At 49.1% G+C, this 23,613-nt stretch overlaps 11 protein-coding genes across 11 annotated transcripts; 2 read left to right on the plus strand and 9 right to left on the minus strand.

Annotated features, from left to right (window-relative positions):
• Positions 1–90: 90 nt before the first annotated feature.
• Positions 91–2,640, minus strand: K460DRAFT_367298 (uncharacterized protein). The gene has a single exon (XM_040933555.1). The coding sequence runs from the start codon at positions 2,234–2,236 to the stop codon at positions 473–475; it is 1,764 nt and encodes a 587-aa protein (XP_040789111.1). The 5' UTR covers positions 2,237–2,640; the 3' UTR covers positions 91–472.
• A 258-nt stretch (positions 2,641–2,898) lies between these two features.
• On the minus strand, positions 2,899–4,446 carry K460DRAFT_367299 (uncharacterized protein). The gene is made up of 4 exons (XM_040933556.1): positions 3,966–4,446; positions 3,839–3,890; positions 3,525–3,708; positions 2,899–3,405 (listed from the first exon to the last, which is right to left on the minus strand). Exons 1-4 carry the CDS (start codon positions 4,096–4,098, stop codon positions 3,232–3,234), a joined length of 543 nt encoding a protein of 180 aa, XP_040789112.1. The 5' UTR covers positions 4,099–4,446; the 3' UTR covers positions 2,899–3,231.
• A 308-nt stretch (positions 4,447–4,754) lies between these two features.
• On the minus strand, positions 4,755–6,322 carry K460DRAFT_367302 (aldo-keto reductase-like protein). The gene is made up of 3 exons (XM_040933557.1): positions 6,015–6,322; positions 5,440–5,960; positions 4,755–5,375 (listed from the first exon to the last, which is right to left on the minus strand). The coding sequence occupies exons 1-3, from the start codon at positions 6,223–6,225 to the stop codon at positions 5,031–5,033; spliced, it is 1,077 nt and encodes a 358-aa protein (XP_040789113.1). The 5' UTR covers positions 6,226–6,322; the 3' UTR covers positions 4,755–5,030.
• Positions 6,323–6,824: 502 nt separating this feature from the next.
• On the minus strand, positions 6,825–7,891 carry K460DRAFT_377718 (ribosomal protein L6; the record flags this gene model as incomplete). The annotated part of the gene is made up of 7 exons (XM_040935002.1): positions 6,825–6,953; positions 7,005–7,170; positions 7,393–7,413; positions 7,467–7,507; positions 7,580–7,663; positions 7,716–7,763; positions 7,877–7,891. The coding sequence occupies 7 exons, from the start codon at positions 7,889–7,891 to the stop codon at positions 6,825–6,827; spliced, it is 504 nt and encodes a 167-aa protein (XP_040789114.1).
• Positions 7,892–8,644: 753 nt separating this feature from the next.
• K460DRAFT_286460 (MFS general substrate transporter) lies at positions 8,645–10,344 on the minus strand (the record flags this gene model as incomplete). The annotated part of the gene is made up of 2 exons (XM_040928891.1): positions 8,645–9,171; positions 9,219–10,344. The coding sequence occupies 2 exons, from the start codon at positions 10,342–10,344 to the stop codon at positions 8,645–8,647; spliced, it is 1,653 nt and encodes a 550-aa protein (XP_040789115.1).
• Positions 10,345–11,228: 884 nt separating this feature from the next.
• Positions 11,229–13,777, plus strand: K460DRAFT_367307 (uncharacterized protein). Its single transcript, XM_040933558.1, has one exon. The coding sequence runs from the start codon at positions 11,267–11,269 to the stop codon at positions 13,511–13,513; it is 2,247 nt and encodes a 748-aa protein (XP_040789116.1). The 5' UTR covers positions 11,229–11,266; the 3' UTR covers positions 13,514–13,777.
• Positions 13,778–16,508: 2,731 nt separating this feature from the next.
• On the plus strand, positions 16,509–17,143 carry K460DRAFT_367308 (uncharacterized protein). The gene has a single exon (XM_040933559.1). It carries the CDS (start codon positions 16,670–16,672, stop codon positions 16,904–16,906), a length of 237 nt encoding a protein of 78 aa, XP_040789117.1. The 5' UTR covers positions 16,509–16,669; the 3' UTR covers positions 16,907–17,143.
• Positions 17,144–17,370: 227 nt separating this feature from the next.
• Positions 17,371–18,297, minus strand: K460DRAFT_309851 (cytochrome b5). The gene is made up of 4 exons (XM_040930142.1): positions 18,139–18,297; positions 18,047–18,084; positions 17,921–17,978; positions 17,371–17,858 (listed from the first exon to the last, which is right to left on the minus strand). Exons 1-4 carry the CDS (start codon positions 18,251–18,253, stop codon positions 17,674–17,676), a joined length of 396 nt encoding a protein of 131 aa, XP_040789118.1. The 5' UTR covers positions 18,254–18,297; the 3' UTR covers positions 17,371–17,673.
• Positions 18,298–18,581: 284 nt separating this feature from the next.
• Positions 18,582–20,506, minus strand: K460DRAFT_377723 (Arginase/deacetylase; the record flags this gene model as incomplete). The annotated part of the gene is made up of 10 exons (XM_040935004.1): positions 18,582–18,697; positions 18,766–18,861; positions 19,000–19,268; positions 19,326–19,347; positions 19,394–19,417; positions 19,466–19,616; positions 19,675–19,716; positions 19,770–19,834; positions 20,079–20,175; positions 20,249–20,506. 10 exons carry the CDS (start codon positions 20,504–20,506, stop codon positions 18,582–18,584), a joined length of 1,140 nt encoding a protein of 379 aa, XP_040789119.1.
• Positions 20,507–20,630: 124 nt separating this feature from the next.
• Positions 20,631–21,460, minus strand: K460DRAFT_367316 (uncharacterized protein). Its single transcript, XM_040933560.1, has one exon. It carries the CDS (start codon positions 21,441–21,443, stop codon positions 20,808–20,810), a length of 636 nt encoding a protein of 211 aa, XP_040789120.1. The 5' UTR covers positions 21,444–21,460; the 3' UTR covers positions 20,631–20,807.
• A 1,257-nt stretch (positions 21,461–22,717) lies between these two features.
• K460DRAFT_395928 (YjgF-like protein) lies at positions 22,718–23,385 on the minus strand. Its single transcript, XM_040936071.1, has 2 exons — positions 23,057–23,385; positions 22,718–22,994 (listed from the first exon to the last, which is right to left on the minus strand). The coding sequence occupies exons 1-2, from the start codon at positions 23,294–23,296 to the stop codon at positions 22,782–22,784; spliced, it is 453 nt and encodes a 150-aa protein (XP_040789121.1). The 5' UTR covers positions 23,297–23,385; the 3' UTR covers positions 22,718–22,781.
• Positions 23,386–23,613: the final 228 nt, after the last annotated feature.

The following is a 23,613-nucleotide window of genomic DNA, read 5'->3' on the forward strand; positions in this document are numbered from 1 at the left end:
GAACTAGCGTGGGTCTTGACTAGTGATTTCTTGGTTCTTAAATGTAAAGCCAACGGCAGCGCGAGCGGGTTCTTAAATAGTAACAGAGAAGGGCGAGTTTTGGTGCTGCCATGGGGCGTAACTCGCTAGTGCTTATTCCCGTCGACAGAATGAGGCTATATTCAGTGTAGCGCTACGTAAGCCAGTTGCAAACTTGGCAGAAGGAGTAAATTTCGTCCGCCTAATCCTTTGCCTGACGTGGACCTCTTTTCTCTCCTTATGCTGTTTTCTACGGTGGGAGAAGAAAAAGTTGTAAAGCTCGGAGAGCTTTCTGCAAAATCGTAGAAGTGGTGTTGCAACAATGAACAGTACAGTACAATATCCTATCCTAAGCCACAACACATACTACAAAATTCTACGCTGTCAAAATACACCGACAGCCTAGCACTAGTTTCATATATACTTCCTGGCGCGTAGGCGCTTCTTAGCCCCTTTACCATCCCTCTACTCCCACCAGCCGCCTGACCTTGAAGCCTTTATCCCGCTCATCCACAAACCAACCCACCCCCTCCTTCAGTGGCCGCTGTAACCCATTTTCAAACGGGCACTCAGCGCCCCGATACAAAAAATCACCAATCTCCTCGTCCACAAAATAATTCCTGCCGTAGTATGTCGGTTCAATCCATGCAAACCGAGGGTGTGAGACCATAGGCGATGCAGCATAGTACGATTGCAGCCGGTGGAAGAGCTGAACCCAACTCGGATCGGGCTGGTGGTGTAGAAACGCGGAATTCTTTAGATGGATATTGTCTAGCGTTACGTGCTCGACGTTCTCCATCTCTTTCAGCAGGTCTTCTAAATCGTTCTCTTTTACTGATACGTTTCTCAGCGCGAAGGTGGTCAGTCTCTTGATCGTGGCTTCGGGGAGAACCTCATTTGGGCCAAAGGACAAGTCAAGAGTTTCATGTCGGTAGGTACGAGGGAGCCAGTGCGGATTGAAGTCGAAGTGCTCTAGAAACTGCGCCTCTGCTAACGCGCGCTTGAGGAGACCCGAAGCAAAGAGCGAATCGGGGTTACTATCGGAGCAATACGGGTTGATGACCAGCTGGAGTCCCTTAAGAGGAACAAGTTGAAACATGCGGACTGTTGCTTCGAAGTCCGAGTTGGGGGAGGCGAAGAGCTGGTGGCTGATGCCGGTGTATTCGTTCCCAGCATCGATGATTATCTCCTCAATCTTGGGGTTTGGGATAGCGAGTAATGTGGATACAATGATGCTGTACCCTCTGAACTCTATTGAAAGCCGTTCGATATTCCGCGTTGACATGACCTCATCGCGGTGCGCGGCTTGTACAGACGTAGCTTGTTGTCGAAAACCGAGCCAGGGCCAGACGGAGGGTTTGCGAAAACCAGGCGGCAGCGATCGATAAAATGGTGTATCGTACAGAGGATAAAGCTTCCATGGCCGCCAGACCTCGCTGGTCAATGTAATTCTCTTCATTTTGGGGAATCCTGCTATCGCCCGGTGGAGGGCAGCAACGTCTAATTGTTGCTCCATGATCTCCTGCTCTTCCTGGTATAGGCGCTGGTAGAGATTATAGCTTTGTTCAATGCTCATGACCGTTGTGCTGCGAGCAATGATATCTCTGGAAAATTGGTCGTCGTAACGCAGCAAGATGCCCTTGCCAACTTCCGTCAGTTGTCCGTTCGATGAGAAGAAGTCGTCACGTTCTAGTGCACGGTACTCGGGACTGTCATCTTCATGGCCTCGAATGGCTTCGTCAAGGCGGTTCTCGATATCGATTGTTGTTTTTACTTCGTCGATCCCTATCGCGTGACGAAAGCTGTCCAATGTGGGATACTCCTCGAGTTGTGCATCGTCCCAGACAATCTCCCCAACATCGTTCCTATATCTGGGATGATCTAGTATCCTCTGCAGGCAGTCCAGATTTGCACGGTTCGGTGAGATATAGATGCGATCTATGCGTAGACCAACATTTTTCGCCAAGTGTTTACCAGCGAGTCGCAATCTCTTGATATCTAGATTGGAGAGATGCTCACAGATCATTGCGAGTAGCTCGGCTGGTAAATCTGTCACCCTCTTGGAGCTCCTCGCTGCATAACCGCTACTGGTTGCAAAAGCCTCCGGGAACTCGTCGCCAAACAGATCTTCCATAAGGCTCATCGATGGCACGTTGCTGGCACTTGCTGGCGTAACATTTGAGACTCGACGCTTCGTCACTCCAGCCTTAGCCACCATGCTTCGTTTCCGGCGGTGTGGCTTTGCGGGCCGTATCTGAAGATTCGAAAACATCTTCAAGGTCTCACTACCCTTCGGTTGTTTTAATTATGGTTATTTGTCTTTGTGTTTCGGTCGTGGACTAGCGGACAAGGGTAGGAGGTGTTGGAGCCCTACAGGCTAATCGAGTATGCGAAGAGCGGTCATTAGCTGCAAAGAAAGCGGAAAAATCGACGCTGCATCGTGCGAGTGTCACAGGTGATTGAAGAGTGAAGAGGAATGGGCCAGACGTAGTGAAACACCTACACCTGCAGCTATTTAGCGGCTACCTACCTGATGCAAGCATGCCCCTCCACCGCTCTTCATAGGGCGCTCAAGCGAGCTTCTTCAGGCTGTCATGCAGCGCCCGCGGCATGGTGTGCGAAACAGAAAGCGTCTGGCATAACAAGTACCTCTGTTAGTTTGTAGCTGGAGGTGATGTTGAGAGTCATGTACACTAAAGAGGAAAACCTCAAGCGACGAAATGATGGATAGAATGAACGATTGAAGGCCGCGGGGACCGTATCGTGCACTCGCTAAGTCGCGCCCAGTCTGTCTTGGCTCGAAAAGCTGCCCAGAGTGGGTCCACATCAGTCAGCGCCAGAGACCTTCACCACATCACAGCAACATTCGTAGACAGTTTCTCGGTTTATCGGGTCTTCTCATTGTGCAGACGCTATCCAGCAGCCCGAATGAGTTCCTTTAGCATACATAACGGGTGCTGCCATTGCGCCCGGCGAGCAACACTCGACGAATCCACGACGCACATCTACCGCCCGAGAACCACAGTCAGCACACCACTCGCCTCAAAGGCTCACAGTATGCCGAGCATGCCATCGTAGCGAACGCGCTCGCTCTTCCCATGCTGATATGTAGATTGACCAGCACCCAGCTGCATATCCATATCCCATGCCGAAGCATGGACTATAACCGGGGCCGTGTGTGAAGTCGAAGTCTGGGAAGGGGCGAGTTGCTCACTAGGAGCCTTCCGCAGCAGCGGCGGCGGCCTTCTTCTTCTTCTTACCGCCGCCTGGGGCGCCGGACATGCTTGAAGTTGGCTGGTTGGCCTGATGGACGATGAAGCGCGTGTAGCAGTCTTCTGGATCCCACTCGAAGCCAGCTAGGTAGGGCCGGTCTAACTCGTCGTCTGCCTGTGGAGCGGGTCAGCGCTGCTAAGGGCTCACAATATCCAGATGGCGAGGGATGTTCCAGAAACATCGGCGACACACTGTCGCCAGGGCAAAGGAAAACAAACAATAGGGATACGTACGCGCTTCTTGAACTGCTTGTGGATGGCATCTAGCGCATCCTTGATGGTAACGCCCTTGAGGTTCCGTGCTGTGACTTCAAGTCCGAGCGGGAAGTGCAGCGTGATTTTCTTGAGCTTGGGGTCGGTGAGGGGCAGTTTTAGGACTGCTGGATCCTCGACAGCCGAAGACGAAGCGTTCAGCTTCCTGTGTGGCCGGTGCGTCAGCATTGTCTTGATGCATTGAAGCTGGCCCGACGCGATGCAGGTGACGGCGAGGTGACGACGCGACGACTACGGGCCATGTACATGTCAAGACGAGAAGAGCATTCACGTACCAGCCGAGCTTTTGCGTCTCGATTGAGATCTTGATCTCCTTGTTTTCCTTCTCTGGTGTGCTGTTAGCCCCACCTGCCCCTCACGCACAACCCCTCAGCTGGGCCATTGTCAGCAAGGGGCACTCACCCAGGTCTTCGATGTTGTAGACATCGGCGGCCATGGAGCTGGCTCTACGGCCGTGTGGCTTCTTGGTTCCATGATTGGGGTCCTCGACTAGAGAGTCGACCTTCTCGAGCGATTCGTCTACTGCGGCTGCCATTGTGGTGGGGGTTGACAGCAGGGAGGGGCAATAGAGGTACTGGTAGGCTGGAGGTGGTGTGGACAATGAAAGAGCTTTGGTGAGTTGGCGAGCTATGTCTGAGGCTGGGATTGGGTGTGAGGGACGATGAGGCACAGGGCAGTGTGTGAGGAAGAGAAGAAGGGAGAGCGAGGGCGACAGGCAGCTTATGAGGGGGCTCACTCTACCTATCGGGGTGGAAGCACAGGAGACAGTCACTTGATCAGCACACCATGGATGGTCCAATCCAATCGGCGGCGGACGCGAACGTATGAACCCAATGCGGGGAGGCACGCCCAGAATGCGGGGAAGGTGCGAACGCCACGTCCGGTGAGCAAGTATACCATGATAAAGTGAGCTGCGGCACCATATATGCTAGCAATTGAGCCTCTTGCGCGTTGTTTTGATCAGTTTGAGCGCCTCTTCGTAGGCTCTCTTCTTTGTCGTGAAGCTCGAGGCACATCAATGGGGTGATCTCACGCGACCTCGCCTACGTCATTAGTCATGGAGCAAACAGCACATCAACGCGTATAGCTATATTTCAGCTCACATGTCCGCTGGCTCCGAGCTGGACCGGCCCCAGGGCCCCATGGATTCGTTTCCAGTATCCACTTGGTAACTACAAGGGCCACTGAATGTCGGAATCAGGGTGCATATTTGCTTAGTGAGCTGATATTGGACCAGCAGGCGTTCCATGGCGCGAGATGGCATTCCAGTACCGCCGGCCATGCTACTTATTAGAGAACAGGCCTAATATAGTGTAGCTCAAGACTTTACTTTCCAACAATTAAAAAGAAAGAAATAGTAGCTCAAGGAATTTTGATTCTAGCTCAAAGCTCCACATCTATTCCACCTAGCCAATTCCATCATCTCCAGCCTGCTCTCCGTCTAGTGAACGTGTAGTAGCAGACGCCCTACGAATGCCCCGTAATCTTCACCGGCACGTACAGCTCTTCAAGATACTTCTCCTCCTCCTCCGTCAGCTCCTTGCCCCTCGCCTCCAATGCTTCATCCATCCTCGCCGCACTCGAGAACCCAATGATCGGACTTGAGACGCGCTTATTGATCCACGCCAGTGCCACGTGGCTCATCTTCCAGTCACGTTTCTTTGCCAGCTCCTCTACGCGCTCAATGATCTTCTTGTCGTTGTCGGCACGACCAGGAAGACCGTTGCTCACCTTCTGCTCCCCCTCGGAACGCGTGGTGCTACCGAAAGCGGAAGCGGGACGTGCAAGATTACCACGGCAGAGAGGTGCCCACTGTGCGTCGTTGTCCATTAGAACTGAATATTCCTCAAATAGAGCACACGCGTCGAGGACTTACGGGTATGAGCCCAACGCCAGTATCGTTACAGAACCTATTCATCTCGCGCTCTTCCTCACGGTACAGTAGATTGTACTGGTTCTGCATGCTCACGAACTTGGTCCATCCATGCTTCTCTGCCACAAACTGCATCTGCGCGAACTGCACAGCCCACATGCTACTTGCTCCAATGTATCGGACCTTTCCAGTCTTCACCAAATCATGCAGGGCTTCCATCGTCTCCTCGATCGGCGTGTTCGCATCGAATCGGTGAATCTGCAAAAGGTCGATATATTCGAGATCAAGACGCTTGAGGGAGGCATTGACGGCGTTAAAGATGGCTTGTCGCGACAGGCCCCCTTGGTTAGTATAGTCACTGAGTTTTGGCAACTCATTGCCATAGTTGATGGTGCGCAGGCCCGGATCCTCCCCAACGTAGCCGAAGCATTTTGTGAGAATGACGAGTTTGTGGCGAGGGAGCGAGTACTTCTTGATGGCTTTGCCGATGATTTCTTCCGAGACGCCGTTGGAGTAAACGTTGGCTTTCGAAAGGTTAGTACGTTTTTACGACCAGGTCATGTTGGGATGTAGCCTACCAGTATCCCACGTTGTGAGCCCACGATCATATGCCGCCTTCAGCAGCGGCAATGCTTCGTCCTCTTCAATTACCCAGGGTTGCCAAGCACTGCTGCCAATGCTCATAGCACCCAGAATGGGTACTGAGACTTTTAACCCACTCTTTCCTAGCCGTCTGTATTCAGCTTTCGATTCCTTCAAGAGGCCCTCAATGTCTAGTTTGTCTGCCATGGTCTCGATCTCGTTAGTAGTGGGGTGCTCTGAGCTTAAGGCGGGGTAGTGAATGGAATAGGTTCAAACCATCTACCATCTGGGCTCTCCATCTCTTATAAGCTGCATGCCCAGCTCATCTTACTTTGGATTAGGAAGCAGCCACGGAAGAATGACCGCCGAATGCGGATTTTGCGGCGATAATGCCATTGCCGGTGGCAACAGTGTGAGCGATGCGGGGTGTAACCACACGTCCCGTACGGAACATGCGTCATTCATTGCAATTCTGTTCTGCTGAGGTAGCCTTCCGCGGCTCAATATTTTGCCTTTCGAGAACGTGTTGATAGTACGGGTGCAGGGGCAGCAAGACCCGAGCCATGACTGCTTTTACAACGGCATAATGAACTGGAACTTTGATTTCAAGCACCAAGAGATTTTCACAGAGTCGAACAGCATTAGTTCATTCATCGTGAACGTACAGTTCCATCAGGTCAATGGTGGTGTTGGTATTGAACATCGTTTTTGAGCTTAAACCCCCAAGGCGCCGACCGCAGATGTGATGCAGAGAAGCTCATAGTTGCTCATATCCCCATAAGAAAACCCGTACTCCTCTAGATCGCCTATGCGGCCTCAACAATGTTGCCCCGCTCCGACACGTACAGACCGTCCAAGAACTTTCGGATATCCTTGTTGCGGACCTTGCAAATTTGCTGGATGTCGGCGGCGCTCTGGGAGACGTCCTCGAGGCTCTGTGAACTAGTTAGCGGCGTTCGAAAAAATAGTTATAGGGGAAAGCATACGTTTCCGGAGAGTTGGAGCTCATCCTTCTGGTTCTTTGAGGCCTCAACGTCGACACCAGGCCTCATGACGACCCTTCGTACAAGCTTCTCGCCGATGAAGTTCCTGATCTCAACCTCGAACTGATCCGTCTCCTTGTTCTTCTCGATGTTGACGTTGATGGGGAAACTAAATATAATGTAAGTATAGAAACTGGCGTTCGGTAGGGTCACTCGTCGTTGACTGTCATGCGTCGGAACCGACTTGCCCAAAACCTTCTTGTGGGCGAAATGGTTGCATTTTGCGTCTTGCGATCAACAAGAAAGGTGTAGGCAAGCCGCGACAGGCAAAAAAATGTGTAGACAAGGATCTGTTGGACGGAAATCGAGATGTGCGCGTGGGTAGACATACTGGGCATAGACGTATCGCATCCTGAGTAAATGTTAGCATGTGCCTCCTCCCTTTTTTACTTCACTCAGACTCACTTGTACTTGAATCCCTTGGTGACACCGATGATCAAGTTGTTCTGCTCCTAGTCAGCCAAGCCCCTTCTCCCGTGCGCATGTTGCTGGCTCGTATTGCGTGGTGTGCGACGTACAATGAGAGTTCGGACAGTGCGGAGAGTAGCGACGCTCTTGCGGGATCCGTGGTGGAGCTCAATCTTGATGAGATCCTTCTTGGGCTGTTCCATTCTTAGTCCTTGTCCCCAATGTTAGATTTCGATTCCAACGTACGTGCGTGAAGCTGACCGCCAAGTGACCGAGAGACTTTGTAAGCTTGCCCTACGAGATATGAGTACAGTTCCCGTCGAATTATCGCAGTTGACGTACTCGGGGACCTGTGAAGATATGTCAGTCTCACTCCCGCATGCTTCCTTGTGCAATTGCGCACTCACCCTCAACGACGACATTCCTGGTCTTGATGGCGACCTTGACCCCCTCGGGGATTTCGAGCAATTCCTCGGAGTGGCTGTAGTGTAATCGTCAGTTAAGTTCCTGATCATCCAAAGGATGTGCGTTTCGTGCGATCGAACGCGGCTTGCGAATGCCTCCGGTTTGAAAGTTCGAGGGATAGGATGGTGTAATGCGCCGAGCTGTGACTCGTAGTCGGAAGGTAGACGTACATGTACTTCATCTTGAGGGTTGCTGCGGGTTAGCGGTGTCGAAATGAGGTTGTTGTCGATTTTGGCGTCGAGGTGCGCATCTGTGGGAGCGGCGTACGGAAAAACGCTAGCCGAGCCACTAACCACACTAGACTTTTCTTGTTGCGCTAACGGTTTTCAGCAAGCACCATGATCTCCCCATCGTCATCGCCATCCTTTTTTTTGGGGCTTGTACACATGGGCTGTATTATATTGTTGGGTTGCTGTTCTAGGCGAGTGGTGGGTATCTGACACTTTGCAGCTCTTGTTGTACTGTGATAGCCCGCGGCTGCAGAAACACATCGCAACCAAAGGCTCGAGCTGAAATGCGAGAGCTTGCTTAGGTGGAGGTAAACAAATACTTTAGCCAACGCAATCAGCAAAACACTTGGTCCTATAGTGTACGTCTTAAGCGAAATGTTGATCAGCTTTCATACTGGGAACAAAGCATCAACGTAGCATCCAACAATAATCTTAGTTTAGACAGAATGCAGAATGAGTTAATGTACGTTGGTAAGACCCTTACGATACTTGTCTACCCACAGGCTTGCTCGGCAGAAGGACAGTTGTTATAACACATCCTAGCGTCACACCCCCGGCCAGATATAGCACACCATTGATATCGTCCTCCCCCCTGCCGCTAGTATACAAACGCTCCGCAAGAACGGGACTCACAATACTAAATAGTCTCCCCCAGAAATTCGCGAGGCCACATGCTGTGCCTCTGATTGGCGCTGGAAAAGCCTCTGGCGTCCATCCATACAGGACTGAATTGAAAATAGACTGGCAGAAGTTCTCCATGACGTTGAAGCCGATATTGGAAGCCGCGGAGTCAATGCTACTGAATAAGAAAACCGCCACGCCCCTCAACGCAGCGGAGACTACCATGGTCCATTTGCGGCCTATGCGCGGTGCACGGTAGGATAGCGTGCCAAGGAGCACGCCGACAATGCCAGGAGTGTATATGTAGATATAAGAGCGGTAGGTAAAGCGGAGCGACAAGTGCAGGACTCCGTTCTTGAGGGCCAAGATCAGGGGGAGGTAGGTGCCTTGCATCACGTAAGTATTGTACATATATGCTGGAGTGGTTACTTACCCGCGATGGTAAAACCCCAATAATCGCAGATATACGTCACCCAAATAAGCAGAGTCAAGCGTGTCATCTGCAAGCTTGAGAACAACATCTTGAATCTATCGCCCTCTAACTTGAGCTTTTCGGTCCATGTAGTCTTTAACTGCTTTGCGCCGCCTCCAAGTACAGGCCTGTTACTGCTGGTAGAATTAGAATCGCGTTCTAATGACTCTAGCATTTCCAGCGTCAACGCGCAAGTCCGTTTATTGTACTTCGCGACATATTGCAGCACCTCGATCGCTTTGGCATCCTTGCCACGACACAGCAGGAATTCCGGCGTTTCCTGAAACTGGAAGACTATGAAACGGAGGAAGAATATGAGGAGCGTGATTCCACCTAACGTGAAAAGTAGATACCGCCATCCCATGTTGCTAGCCTTTGTGCAACAGGGCTTGCCTGAGGCGACGGCGTTACAAGCTGGCAAGGGATTGGCCTCCGAGAAATTTGGGTTGCAGGAGTAGTTGGGAATGAAGACGTATGCAATGACGCTGCATATGACGACGCCAATAGGTTGAAATATCGAAAGCAGCGGAAGTAGGTAGCGCTTGCTCTGCGGCGTGAATTCGAGGGCTATAGTTGTGTCGATAGGAATATTACCACCTACGCCAAATCCGGTGAAAGCTATAAGAACAAGGATGGCTGTGTAGGTGCTCGGAGCCCCAATGCAAAGGCCAAAGGCGCTGGCAATAAAGACCGTTAGGTTGAACACCCACTGTCGGCCGATGACATCAACTAGGAGGCCCCAAACAAGTGCGCCAGCTGTGAGCCCAGCAGTAAACGTGGTCGAAAGGTTACCAGTCTGATCCATGCTGTTTCCGAGCTCTTGCTGCAAAGGAGGCAGTATCATGCCAAAAGCCTGCGCCCACATCAGGTCGATCATGTATCCAAAGCCGCACAACACCCATAGTGACCATTGATATCGCCCCATTCCCATAGCATCGATCTCCCGATTGACGAGGACACATTTCTTCTCATATATGGTAAGTCCCTCCTCTCCAAACGCATCTGCCAGAAGTTGAGGTCCATTGGATGGGTGGTGGTTAAGGTTAGTCGCCTTTTCTTCCTCGTCGTGTGTCAGCGTAGACAGCATAGTAAAGTGCGCCTCTCCGAAAGTAAAGTCTTGTATACAAAAAAGAAGTAAACTCAGAGTTCGAGTTCAAGAGTGGTTCACTTTCGTTCGCCTCCACGGATACCCATGACCTTAAGTCCTTGTGCCTAGATACGAAGTGCAGGTCCAACGGCGTTTGATCCGTTCTTTGACGCCTCGTTCACGCCGTCGATGTGATACAGCGTGCGTGTTGTGGACGAGGACTCAGCTTGCACTACGTCAGGTATACATTCCGCCAGGTTTGGTAACAGCTAAGCGAAATGCGGCAAGCGCTTGGCCAGTTTTGATGATGGTCTAGGGCTGAGACAGGGTCTGCATGTGCGGAGTTGATGCCGAGTCGTGTATTGGACACGATCTGATCAGAAGCGTAGATATGTGGTGAGATCTTGAGAGACACCGAGATCTTAGCGTGGCATGTGGAGCTAATGAGACCGTGGCGAGCGCAATGGAAAGGGGCTTCCGTGGAAACAGAAAGTGATATAGCATCATCATCTTCACATATGTACGAGTAGCTTCTAAGCTCCGAGGTTAACAGGGTGCGTAAAGCTCTCAGAGGCATGAGAAGCTTGATTGTTCCCAAGGATTCTCCCATATGGCGTACTCATATAATCACGTTCGTCACCATCGATACGACTTCAGGTGCGAACAGAAAGCAGCGAGATAGCCAGAACTGCATGGTGGAGGGCGCGATTTGGGAGGCCAATAGGCCCAGACGATGCGTGCAAGGCGTCGACTGTCTCGCAAGCATACGACGAATGCGAATGAAGTGATTGACAGGCCGGACCGACTAGTATTGCCAAGACCCGGAGCGGCAGAACCGACTGCCGGGGTTGGAACTTTTTTTCGAACATATCGAGAAAGTGAATGCCAAGTCAAAAGGCATATATCCCATACTTCTACTGCAATGGCACCTCGTAGAAAACGCCAGCGTCTCTCAGTCGACGGCGCAGAAGCAGTCACCGCTGTCGCTGTCGCTGACGCCGAACAGCCCTCCACTTCCACTACCGCTACCGCGACGCCGAAAGAAGCTGGGCGCAGACAGCTCTTCATTCGCGGTCTTGCGACAGCCGTCACGACCCAAGATCTAACCGACTACTTCTCCGAATCATATCCCATCAAGACTGCCGTCGTTGTTCTGGACAAGGAAACCCGCGAGTCCAAAGGCTACGGTTTCGTCACCTTTGCCGACGTTGAGGATGCACAGAGAGCCAAGGAAGAGCTGAATGGCACAGAGCTTAAGGGCAAGAAGATTCGCATCGATACTGCCGAGGCTAGGCAGCGTGAGGGCGAGAAAGTCACGGTCAAGGCTGGTGACAGGATCAAGGCAGAGCGCGAGCAGCAGATCAAAGATGCGCAGACGCCGAAGCTGATTGTAAGAAACCTGCCGTGGACAGTCAAGACGCCCGAGGATCTGCAAAAGCTGTTCAGAAGCTATGGCAAGGTCAACTTTGTCAATTTGCCCAAGAAGCCAAATGGTGAATTGAGGGGATTTGGCTTCGTCTCGCTGCGAGGCAAGAAGAACGCAGAGAAGGCGATACGAGAGCTGAATGGCAAGGAGATTGACGAGAGGCCAATCGCAGTAGATTGGGCTGTGGACAGGGACACATGGCAGGGTCTGCAGAAGACCGAGGATGCAGGAGAGTCGGGAGCCACGGCGGAGGATGACGACATGGACGATGTTGAAAGCTCTGCGGTCAGCTCAGATGAAGACTCAGAAGCGGACGGCAGCGAGGACGACGAGGATGTAGACGACAGCAACACGGATTACGAAGACGTCTCCGATGATGACGAAGAAGGTGGTGTTCCGCTTCAAGACGACAGGCCGAAACGAGAGGAATACACAGTCTTCATTCGCAACTTGCCCTTCACAGTCGACGACGAAAAGTTAATGGAACACTTCAAGCAATTCGGCGGAGTCCGCTTCGCTCGTGTCGTTGTCGACCGCGAAACAGAGCGACCCAAGGGCACAGGCTTTGTCTCCTTCTTCGCGGAAGAGGACATGATCAACTGCCTCAAGGGCGTCCCCCGCGTCAAGCTGCAAAAAAAGAACCTCGACAAGAAGGATGGATCAACAATAACCGTCACGCACTCCGTTCTTGAAGACGAAGACGCCGACCCTACGGGCAGTTATACTCTCGATGGTCGCATCCTGCAACTCAGCCGCGCGGTCGACAAGAATGAAGCCACCCGTTTAACAGCAGAAGGCGCCGCATCGCGCTTCAGCCGCGACAAAGACAAGCGCCGCCTGTATCTCCTCTCCGAAGGAACTATCGCCTCCAACTCGCCTCTGTACCAGAAACTCTCACCCTCGGAAGTCAAAATGCGCGAAGAAAGCGCAACCATGCGTCGCAAGCAGATTCAAGAAAACCCTTCCCTCCATTTGTCGTTAACCCGTCTGTCTATCCGCAACATACCCCGCAGCATCACCTCAAAAGACCTCAAACAACTCGCCCGTAGTGCCGTTGTCGGTTTCGCTGCCGACGTCAAAGCCGGTAAGCGCTCGAAGCTTAACAGGGAAGAAGTCATCCGCGGCGGCCAAGAAATGCTCGTTGCAGAAAAAATGCGTAAAAAGAAGGGAAAGGGTATCGTCAAGCAAGCTAAAATCGTCTTCGAGACCCCAGCAGGTAGTAAAGTTGCTGAAGATACAGGCGCAGGGAGGAGCAGAGGATATGGGTTTATTGAGTATTACACGCATCGCAGTGCGCTTATGGGGTTGAGGTGGTTGAACGGGCATGCAGTAGACTATAAGATTAAGGGAGAGACACCAAAGAATAAGTCGAAGGCAAAGGAGGCCCTGGAGGATAAACGGAAACGTTTGATTGTCGAGTTTGCGATCGAAAACGCGAATGTGGTAAGTAGACGCTCAGACCGCGAAGACAAGGCCCGCGAGCCTCCCACCGACGCCAAGGCAGCGAACAGCGAGTCAAAGAAGCGAAAGCGTGATTCTAGTGCTACGTCTAGAGCCTCTTCGGGTGCGCAGCTAAAGGCTGGCAAGGGCAAGGGAAGCGGGAAGAGTGGCCAGGGTTCGGGCGCGGAAGAGGACGGACATGCCGGTGCGAAGGACAAGGATCAGGGCAAGCTGGCACAGAGGACGAGAATCATTGCGAAGAAGAGGCAAGCTAGGAAAGCGAAGAAGGCTAGCAAGGCATAATCCTGTCTGTGTAGTAGCATATAGCGAGGGCGTTCTTGTGGCGTACATCACAAAAGAAAAAGTTCATGTTCTTCTGATGTTTCAGCAAACTTGACCGCTTCGGAATGGTGCTACGGCAGTCAATGTGGTTGGTGGTGATGTGTAGTTAGAGAATGCGAGAAAGTGACGAACAACGAAAACGGGGAGGTCGAGCCGACCCGAACGCCACCATGTTTGTCGGCCCTATTTCAACTAAGCCACCATGCAGAACAAAACAAAAGTGGGATGGAAAGATATCCGCTGCTTTCTGCATCCGGGAGCCTAGCGGTAGGTGCCGTATAACCCTATTCATGATTCAAAATTCATAGTTCATAATTCATGTATCGTTACATCAGTACATTGACTCACCGAGCATATTAAAAGTCAAGGAATTAGTTGAAATCCGTTTGCTGTGCACAAAAGAAGTTTTTCTCTAAGGAGGAGCGAATGAGTAAGTTGCACTTAACCAGCTTTAGGGTTGCGAGCTCAAATTTGAGTTCGTGCGTGGTCACTACTTAAGTCGGTCTCATTCGACGTCGTATATGCACGAACTGCTTGCTCGATTGCAGGTGACACGCCGAGTCAGTCCACTAACTCCTTGTCAAATTTGCCCACACTAGGCGCTCTACGTCTAGAGTCAGTGGCTCGTCTGTTACAACAAACTCGAGATCCGCGGCGCCATCCGCGGCGCCATGCGTATCTGTTCCTAGTTCTGCCTCCAAGCCCCTTAGTTCTTAGTATAGTTTCGTTATGCGATCTCTGCTCGTGCTTGCATTCGTAAGACATTGGTATTCTGTATTCTGCCGCGTTGCGTGGCCGAACTGGGGTGGGAAGTTGTCGATTTGGACTCAGGTAGGACAATGTCTGCGGGGACGGGACGCTTGTAGACACCGTGGGGTGTTACTGATCACACTCCCCACGCTATGACGTTTGCTATACCGGTTCCTTGACCGTTTCCCCGCGCTGAGAACAATTATATGGTAAATGTTGTGTTCGAGAGATATCGCTGCCAATAACGCTGTAAGTAGTATAGCTCTAGACCTGTTGCCGTTGAAACCGCCAGTTCGGTATCCTACTCTTGAGGTCGATTCTCCACCCCATGCGATTGCCGGGTTGCCAAGGATGCAGATGGTCAAGATGGGATCGAGAGAGGATCTAGGTGTCACAGTGCACATCTTGTGTGGAGCTTCATTCACATCAAATCGACGCGTGCGGCTCTGCATTACTTAGTGTAGTCTAGTGTAAGAAATCGTACCCGAGATCAACCGTGAGAGTGTTAGACTTCTTGAAGAGCTTGGCCGTGAGTCTCTGTAATGTAGAGGGACTCTGACACCGACACAGCATGGATTTCCTAACTAATAAATATAGATGCTGGGTCATGTTCAACCATCGCGTGACAAGTCACTCAAAACTGGAAGCGGAACTTGAGTGTACATAGATCAATCTAAAAAAAAACGCAGGTAGAAGGGGATAGGCCAGGATCAAGGTGTACACGAGTCACGACTGCCTATAACACCTGGAGGAATTCCGTCGTGAAACCAACTGGTTACTCATCAGTGAGCAAGGACTCGAAAACTTTTGGTCCCACCAAGCAATCTCTATCGTGTCAGTATTAGCAAATCAAATGTTCTGTTCATTTATCAGCGAGTAAGTCAGTTGCAAAGATAGAGACTGTGCATCTATTCATGAATCTTACGTATATTTAGAAGACGACCGTAAAATATACTAAATTGGCTGTGATTCCAATGAAGTATTCCCGCATTATTCTGAGCAGAGACTACTGTTATTCAGCACAAACAGCTTCTTTTAAACAGTAAATAGGAAGAGTTATGTGGGGAAGCGGCCCTGATGCTGGTGTGTCAGGAGAGATATAGGCATACTAACGACTATGATCTACCGTCTCTCCAATGTCGGAAAGGGACATTTCTGCATCAGTGGAACAAGGGATGTGCTACTCATAGTAGGAATCACCAGCAAACAATACATAGCACGCAGTAGTTTGCGCCATTCAGACAGGACGAAATGCTGAGTTGTGGTGAAGGAAGCCGTGTATGCAGGGGGCTGCATTAGGCTGCAGATAAATGTTTGCGAATCATTGAAAAGCGATTCATCGCATCCGTATACTCCCCAGCTACTTCCATGTAAGGAAACTAAATCCTAGGCATGCAGCCTGGGTATTGAGAAGGAAAAATTGTGCAGCTCGGAGAGCTCTCTGCAAATCCTGGGTATTGTAAGAGCCGATTTCGGAACCGTTGGCCAATGGTGAAATAGAGGGAGCAGCACAGTACCGGATACAAGCAACATACTTCATGGTTGGAGTGACGAGATCTTTGTAGCTCTTGGTGATGTTGATCAAGAATCATGCATGATGGACCGTAGCCGCGGAAGGGCGCTGGCTTGGTCCTGGGTACCAACGGCTGCTAGCTAGCATGTGGTGCGTCGTGAAAATAAATGCTCATGTCCAGGGTGCCCAACCTACGAGGAGATGCCCAAGGAATGCAAAAAATAGTAGGGGGGTCTCACATTCGATTCAGGACCTCGTTGTGTGCAGGTGACGGCCCTAACTGAATCTCCCTAAGCTGATTTTTGCCGTTTCCTGGCTCCCTATTGTCAACATTGCCGATACTTCAAGCTTTACCAAGCGAGATACAGATGATAAGAGCTAGGTGTAGCCCAAATAGTGGAACTGTGGGGCAAATTTGTGATAACTAGAAGCTTGCAGAAACAGCAATCAGTGTGTTACAACGCAGTCCGTGGCGATATGCATGAGCTCGAATGGGTCGACAGAACCAGTATAGATCCAGGGAAGCGCGGTTGAAGAAATATTTGAGAGGGGCAGATGCTGGCTGGAGGAATGTGGGCCTGCCGTATATAAAGGTTGCCAATGCGCCTTGGATGTGGAGTCTCCAAAGTTCCCCAGAATCTCTCTATATCTTCTCAGCCTTTGTACACCATCAGGTCGTTAGCGGAGTAGCCATAGTGGTAAACATTTACAAACGTCATCTCTTGTGTACCAGACCTTGGCTCTTGCTCGCAGAGTACGTTGGCGCCTCTTCAATATGATGATGAGCTGACAGTTGACATAGTCTGGACTACTCGGTTCTACAAATCGTTTATTGGATCTTCATCTACATCAACATGTGTTATTACGAGAGGATCAACTGCGGAAAGTGCAGGATTACGGAGCACCGCCTCATCCAGCACTGTCATTTCGCACGCAACGACCCAGGCCATCAATGCTTTGGCGCTTGGAACATCAAGCGCGAAAGGACTCATGATTGCGACAGTTGCATCGAAGGAAAGAGAGGAGACCAGACCGGAACGGCAGCAACCCGAAACGTCCAGTCATCATATCGTGTCGCCAGCGGAAGATAATGCGTTATCAGACCGAACTCAACAGTAACAACAAGAGATTTGGGCCAGAACTACACGTTCTAATGGGGTTCTTGAATGATGCGCCTTATTTTGATACCCAGGGAGAGATGAATTTGTTCTTTTTGGGAGTTTTCACGCGTCATTGTATCATGTTTTAGTGGTGAATATGTCTTGGTCGTATATTCGACAAATATTGATGGTTGCTGCCATGTAAAGTTTGGGTGGGCTGTTTCGTGGAACTTTACTAATCCTTGTCGGATAATACTGTATTTATTTAGTAATAGCAAGTATCAGGTAAAGAATAACCTTCCTTGACCAGTTGATAAATTCTGCGAATTAGACCATGCTCTTTGATCTAAACTTGATCACAACACCGGGCGGACTTGGTCAAGGATATTTATCCTTGTATATTGCTTGACGCCCAGTGGACCGTGGCCGCGGACCAATAGTAGCACCTGTGATTACGCCGCATCAAAGGTCGCACCACGATTGGCAGATCGAGTGGAGTCATTTGTGAAGCTCTAGAAAATGTGATATCAATGGTAACTTGAGAGTGACTAGAGGAATGAGATGGTAAGACAAGGTCTAAGGCCTGTGTGAATGACTTTTTCGATTGTTGTACGATTGAATTGAGGTCATTCGCCCTCCAGCGCGTATTGGCATGCGTGAAAGATACTAGAGGAAACACAATTATCCAAATCGACCAAATTCGACTTTCACGACGAGGCAATTGTGTGGTTCTAACAACGCGTGTGGAGATAAAGTGCCTAGAGGTTCGGTGCACCTTCCGAATGCAATCTGCCTACGATGTTATATCGTTTGCTGAAGAACGTATGCCAGTCATTCAAGACCTGTTGTTCTTTATCGGAGAGCGTGGAAAAGTCCGATATGCAGTCCTCTGGCTTGAGAGAAGAGAGGCCGAGCGCACGGTTTGGCTCCTTGCCAGCAAAGACTAAATGAACTAGTGTCAGTCGAGTACAAATCATGTCGTGCAATGAAGGGATATCAACGGACCGTGATAGCCTTTTCCAGGTGCATAAGTCTCTTTGCCACTGACGTCGAACACGTCTCCCTAGGAACATGGTAAATTATATGCTCTCTTACTGAACGCATGATCAAATCTTGGAAGTAGATGCTCACCTTGATAGCTACCAAAGTTGGATAGCCGTCATTTGTGCCTATCCACGCAGTTAGTAGCTGTTCCGTCTATGTGTTGCTGTTTCAGGCCGTACCGTTACATTTCGCAAGATATTCACGGTCGATAGCGTCATCCTGTGGAGGTTTCAACGATACAGGTTCTTTCGGGGCAAACTTTTCCTTCTTTGGCTGATCTGTGGCGTTGGACATGATGGGTGTTTGGGTTCGTGGATTAATAAGTGACAAGAGTTGGATGGCTGCCCGATGTCTTCTGATCGACGGACCTCGGCAGGTGGGGTTCGCCACGCTCCAGCCACTTGCCGGGCCGTGCCTAGACACCGACAGAAGACATTGATCACACCTTTTCATCTTATTTATTCAACATATAGACATTGATGGACGAAGCCGGCCTTCATTCGCTATAGAGATATATTGGGGACTCAGTACACCTAGCCTCCTCAGGCATACTACCATCTTGCCACAGGTGCGCCCCGACACCCATCACCCACAGCCACGTCGACTCTTGATAGCTCGTTCATCATTTGGCTGCCCGGATTGGGGTTTTTACCATCAATCCAATCAGCGAAAGTACTACTTCTGCAGCGGCTAACCCTGTGGTCTCACCAGAATTATCATAGGCTGGCGCTACTTCCACTGAAAAAGCATTACTCAGTGTCTTTTCGATACTCGCACAACAATATGGAGGTTGGAAAACGACTCACCAACATCCGCACCAACTACTTCTAGTCCCTCGAGACCATCGATAATCGACAACAACTCGCGCGTGGTCCAACCTCCGACCTCGGCAGTTCCCGTAGCTGCAGTAGCTGCGTTAGTCCTTTTACTTCTACGCACAGTGATTTACCCATGTCCGACTTTGTGGATCGTGGTACGCTATTAAGCTCAAAATCAATCCCATACAAGAAGGGAAAACCCGAAAACAGTCCGTCACTCACCAGGCGCAAATGCAGGGTCCAAAACATCGATATCGACGCTAATATAGACTTTTGTTCCGGAAACTCTTTTCTTCAGACTGTCGATTACACCGGAGACGCCGTAGCGATCGATGTCTCTAGCCCGAATCATTTCGAACCCACATCTTAGGTCGTTCCTTAGGTCACCTTTGGGCCGGAGCAATGGCGCTCGTATACCCGCGTGGATGGATGTGTTGCGAATCAAGCCTTCCTCATGCGCTATATGAAGAAACGTACCATGGTTTACCCCACTGGTGTACGACTGTTTAGCGATGTATGCATTAGTTGTGTTCAGAGAGGAAACTTACGCATAGTGAGAGATCCCCCCACCTATTCCACGTTAGTATCACGATTCCAATCGAGTACCCGAACTTACCGAGCACAGCAGGGTCCCACGTATCTGAGTCGAGCAGTTAGCGAGAATCTCTATTTCCACACCTTGACCTACCCAGATGGCTGTCGAAATGTATCACACTGACTGAACCCCAGTTCTGATGGGTTGACCTCAGAGCCGACAGGGTCGTAGTGTGATCCCCACCTAAAACGATGATTCTGGGCGTTGTGTGCTCGCTTGAATTAGTAGTCTTGGAGGATACGATCTATTCACCGAAGTCAGCCAAGGCGCGAATCTTTTAGAACCATCGATTGCGCACTAACCCTATGGGCCTCATCAAGCTGTTTTAATGCTGCAGTGTTATCCTTTCAAGACAGATAAGTCCAGTCATTCGCAACAGACGCGAAGGAACAAATACCAGAAATGTCAAGGGAGCATCTCCGCAATCAACTATCTTAGCCCAGTCGAGCAGCACGTTCTCTCCTGAAGACCGTTAGTCGAGAGCTTGATATCTCAATGTGCCGAAAAAAAAATCGCAACACACTTAATTCGCAATTGGCTCCTGGGGTATATGAGGGAGCTAAGAAGATCGCACCACAATACCGGGGCGTTACACGTGGGCAACATCTCGCAACGATATCGAGACGACCAGCGACTAGTGCACAGAAGCTCATACGTAACCACTGAACGACGAGAAACATCAAACTTAAATTCTCAGCACACGTACCTGTGTAAATACTCCAACCTGCAGCGGAAGATATTCTCCGAGATCCTTGACGTATGCCGCTCGGGCCAAAGCGAGCTCCAGGACGCGCTGTTACACCCTGTTGAACTATCAGCTTTTCGTTGAAAGAATAGCCTTCAGGCTCATATCAGAGTATGTGGTGCTCGACTCACTGTATCGAATGGTGCGCCTAAGATGGCAATGTCAAATGTCTCAATCTCATCATCCTTCGGGGCCAAGCAATGCACATATGGCAAATTCGCGTAAGTCGTCAGTCCTGCAAATTTTGAATGAGTAACATCATTCTCATTGTAGCCTCCTAGAATGGTTTGCTCTGATGGGTAGCCAGCTACAGGCGGAAAGACGATTTCGCGCGCGTTCGCGAAAGTTTGAATACAGACGATGTTTAAAAACACCAAAGCACGCGCCATGATATCGGTATGCAACACGAATGGGAGGATCGTGACTCAAATATCATTGGGGATACCAAACCTAATATATCGGTATGCTTTATCTCTTCGCCAATCGTTACACATGGCGATGACAGGTGTGCTAGTGTTGCGTGGGCAGGTGTAGCCGACACATACCCCGCCATATTCCAGCAACACATCCCAGTCTCCTTTTAGTTCAAGAACGCAAACTCCGGGAATAAGGCAAAGGAAAGCTGGAGCTACTCGAACTCTATGAATAGACTTTGCAGCAAGTCTCATAGAGATATCTTACGTCGATGTGTCACTCCAATACCTCTTGCCCATGATGTCCCTCTGTTCCATCCTTCGGGCCCAGATACATGATATCGTGCAAACATTGCCTCCAACCAGGCCCCTTCGCATCGTCCATCACCCGCTCAGTGTCTGCTATCTCTTCTAAACGCCACCAGTACTGAACCTTGACCAGCAAACCTCCTTCGTCTCCTCCTTCGTTCCACAGGTCGACACGCATTCCTATCCACTTCTCTTGTTCGGCCGTATGTTTTATTTCTGCTGGGATCAAACCAACGGGCGCGGTGACGTCGTCGGTACTGAATTCGTACTCTGAAGGTTGTAGAGGGCGGATAGTGTATACGCCTCGACTCTTTGCCTTCGTTCTGGACTCCCGTTGTTCATGGGTTTCCGATATGTCTAAGATTTCCGTAGCAGAGGAAAGGGGTGTTTCTACGGGCACATTTCCTTCCTGCGCATCCTTGAGATATTGCACTATTTGGTCCCTCGTGGTAGCCGCGTAGGAGGGTGTAGGTCGGCATATCTGCAGACATGTCGGGGAGAAGAACAGGCCCTTCCTGTCGAGGTCTGCGGTATGACGGTAGGCCTGGTAGCAATACTTGATGTGCGCTACCAGGTCAGGCGACATTGGTTCGAAGGATGCCATCTTAAGATAGTGAATGACACCTTTGCAACTTGCAACTTAAAGGAATCTCTAGTGAGTTATATATCTCTCAATCTTTGGGAATCTTCCATATGCATAGCAGGTTACGTGGTAACATCGGAGGTCCGCAGACCAATGCGCGGCGATTAATCATGCGGGTAAGCTGCCATGACTCAGCGTCAGCGAAGGCGCACATTACAGCAAAGCTCTACATTCAACATGAGAGTGGATGAAATCAGACACTTATAATGTAAAACCCATCTATTCTCAAAGTTCTCAAAGTCTCCTCAACGTACGCGTTCAATTTCTTCTGCCTAAAGTAGTCTATAGCTCTTAACTATAGTTTTTTAACTAGCCTATTTTAATAAAAATAATATTTTAGTTACTTAATTTCTGCTTTTGCATCTAACCAAATACTAAACTTTTACTATTATTTTAGCGCCTATAGTCTATACAGCCTAATTAGTTATTTTTTTATTATATTTTTAGACTGTTTAAAAAGGGCTATATATATTTAATTAATTATAAATTTAATTTAATTAATTAGTCTTTTAAGTAATTAGTTGGACAGCTCGCAACACACTGCAGTATATCAGCCTTTTCGAAGTATAGCTTGATACAGTAAACTGGCATGGACACATGGATTTCATTGTATATAGTACTGTCGTTTTATCATCGAATAGCTGCCTGAGCGGTTTTAGCCTTCCTTCAAGTAATTAGTTAAAAATTTTTATTTTAGCTACTTTAGTAGGCTTAATACTTAGCGTAACTTTTATTATTAATAAATAAGTATAAAAAAATAAGAATTTTTTACTTATTATATAATTTTAATAGAAAAAAGCAAGTTATACTATAATTATATTTTTTTTTATTTTTATAAATTGCTAAATTTTTTTTATAATAAAATTATTAAAAAAAAGTTTTTGTAATTCTAGCTAAAGTAAATTTAAAAAATTAATACTAAAATAAGCAAAAAAAAAAAGAATTTATTGTACTATTGTATAGTGCAGAAAATAAAAAATAAAAATTATAAAGTAGTTTTATATAGGCCTTAAGAGCAAGTAATTCCTCTAAACAGTTATACTTAAACTATTAGAAAATTAATATATAGTACTATAGGAGAATAATAATAAAGTTTAGAACTATAGTTAGCAACTGTCTTAAAGCTTATCCTAAAAGAATTAATATAATTATAAATATTTCTGCACTTAAAGTACTTTTATAAAAACCAGCAATAGCTTAACTAGGGCGCAGGCGCTTTGAAAATCCTTTTAAAACCCATCTATTATCTGCGAACTGAAAATACTATCAATGTTTGAGCTGCGTTATAACACATCCTGATCAGCTACTGATCAATGCCCAAACCTCAACTTCATACAACAATGCCTTCTTGGCCAAACTCGCGACTCCCACTACCGTATCTGGTGGTCTATGACCTTCACCTTCCTTATCCATGAACTCTATCCACAGCTCTCCCCAGCCCCGGTCGACTACGTCCGATCTATCCAGATCCGGATTTCCTGTCTCCTTCACGATATAGTGTCTAACATGGATCTGACGTGAGGCATTCAAAGTCAGCGAATGCTAAAAGCGAAGGTGAAGTTGCTATAACGTACAATGTCGCGCGGTGTTGCGCCGGCGGCTTTCAAGCAATTATTTACAGCTGCGTAGGCACCTCTGGCTTGTTCTTTTATATCAGATGGGATTGTTTGGTCTTGACGAAGGCCAGTCTGGCCAGCAAGAGTGATGAGTTTGGAGGTTGGAACTATTGGTGTGATGCAGACCTGGTCGTAGGTGGGAGGTGGTACTGGGACTGTTGGAGGATTGAAGGCATGGGGCTTGTTTGATGAAGCCATGATGAAGGGCTGTTAAATTCGAACGGGGTTGAAGAACAGCCCAATCATTCAAAGGCAAAATTTCAACCAAATAATTTGATTTGTCTCTCTCCTTACGTGTATGAAGTTGGTAAGCATACACGTCGAGAGTCGCGTAAACTTGCTCTTGAACAAATCCCCGCCAATGACATCATACCTCCTCTTTTGACGCGTACAAGCAATCCATCGAAGCCCTCGGCCTGACAACGATACCGACAACAAAATGTAGCTTATTAATATCACCTGTTCATTGGACTACAATGGTACGTTCATGACGGAAGAAAGTCCTCCGCTGCAGC

This window comes from Cucurbitaria berberidis, assembly GCF_010015615.1.
Source record: "Cucurbitaria berberidis CBS 394.84 unplaced genomic scaffold K460scaffold_3, whole genome shotgun sequence".
Lineage (NCBI taxonomy): Eukaryota > Fungi > Ascomycota > Dothideomycetes > Pleosporales > Cucurbitariaceae > Cucurbitaria > Cucurbitaria berberidis.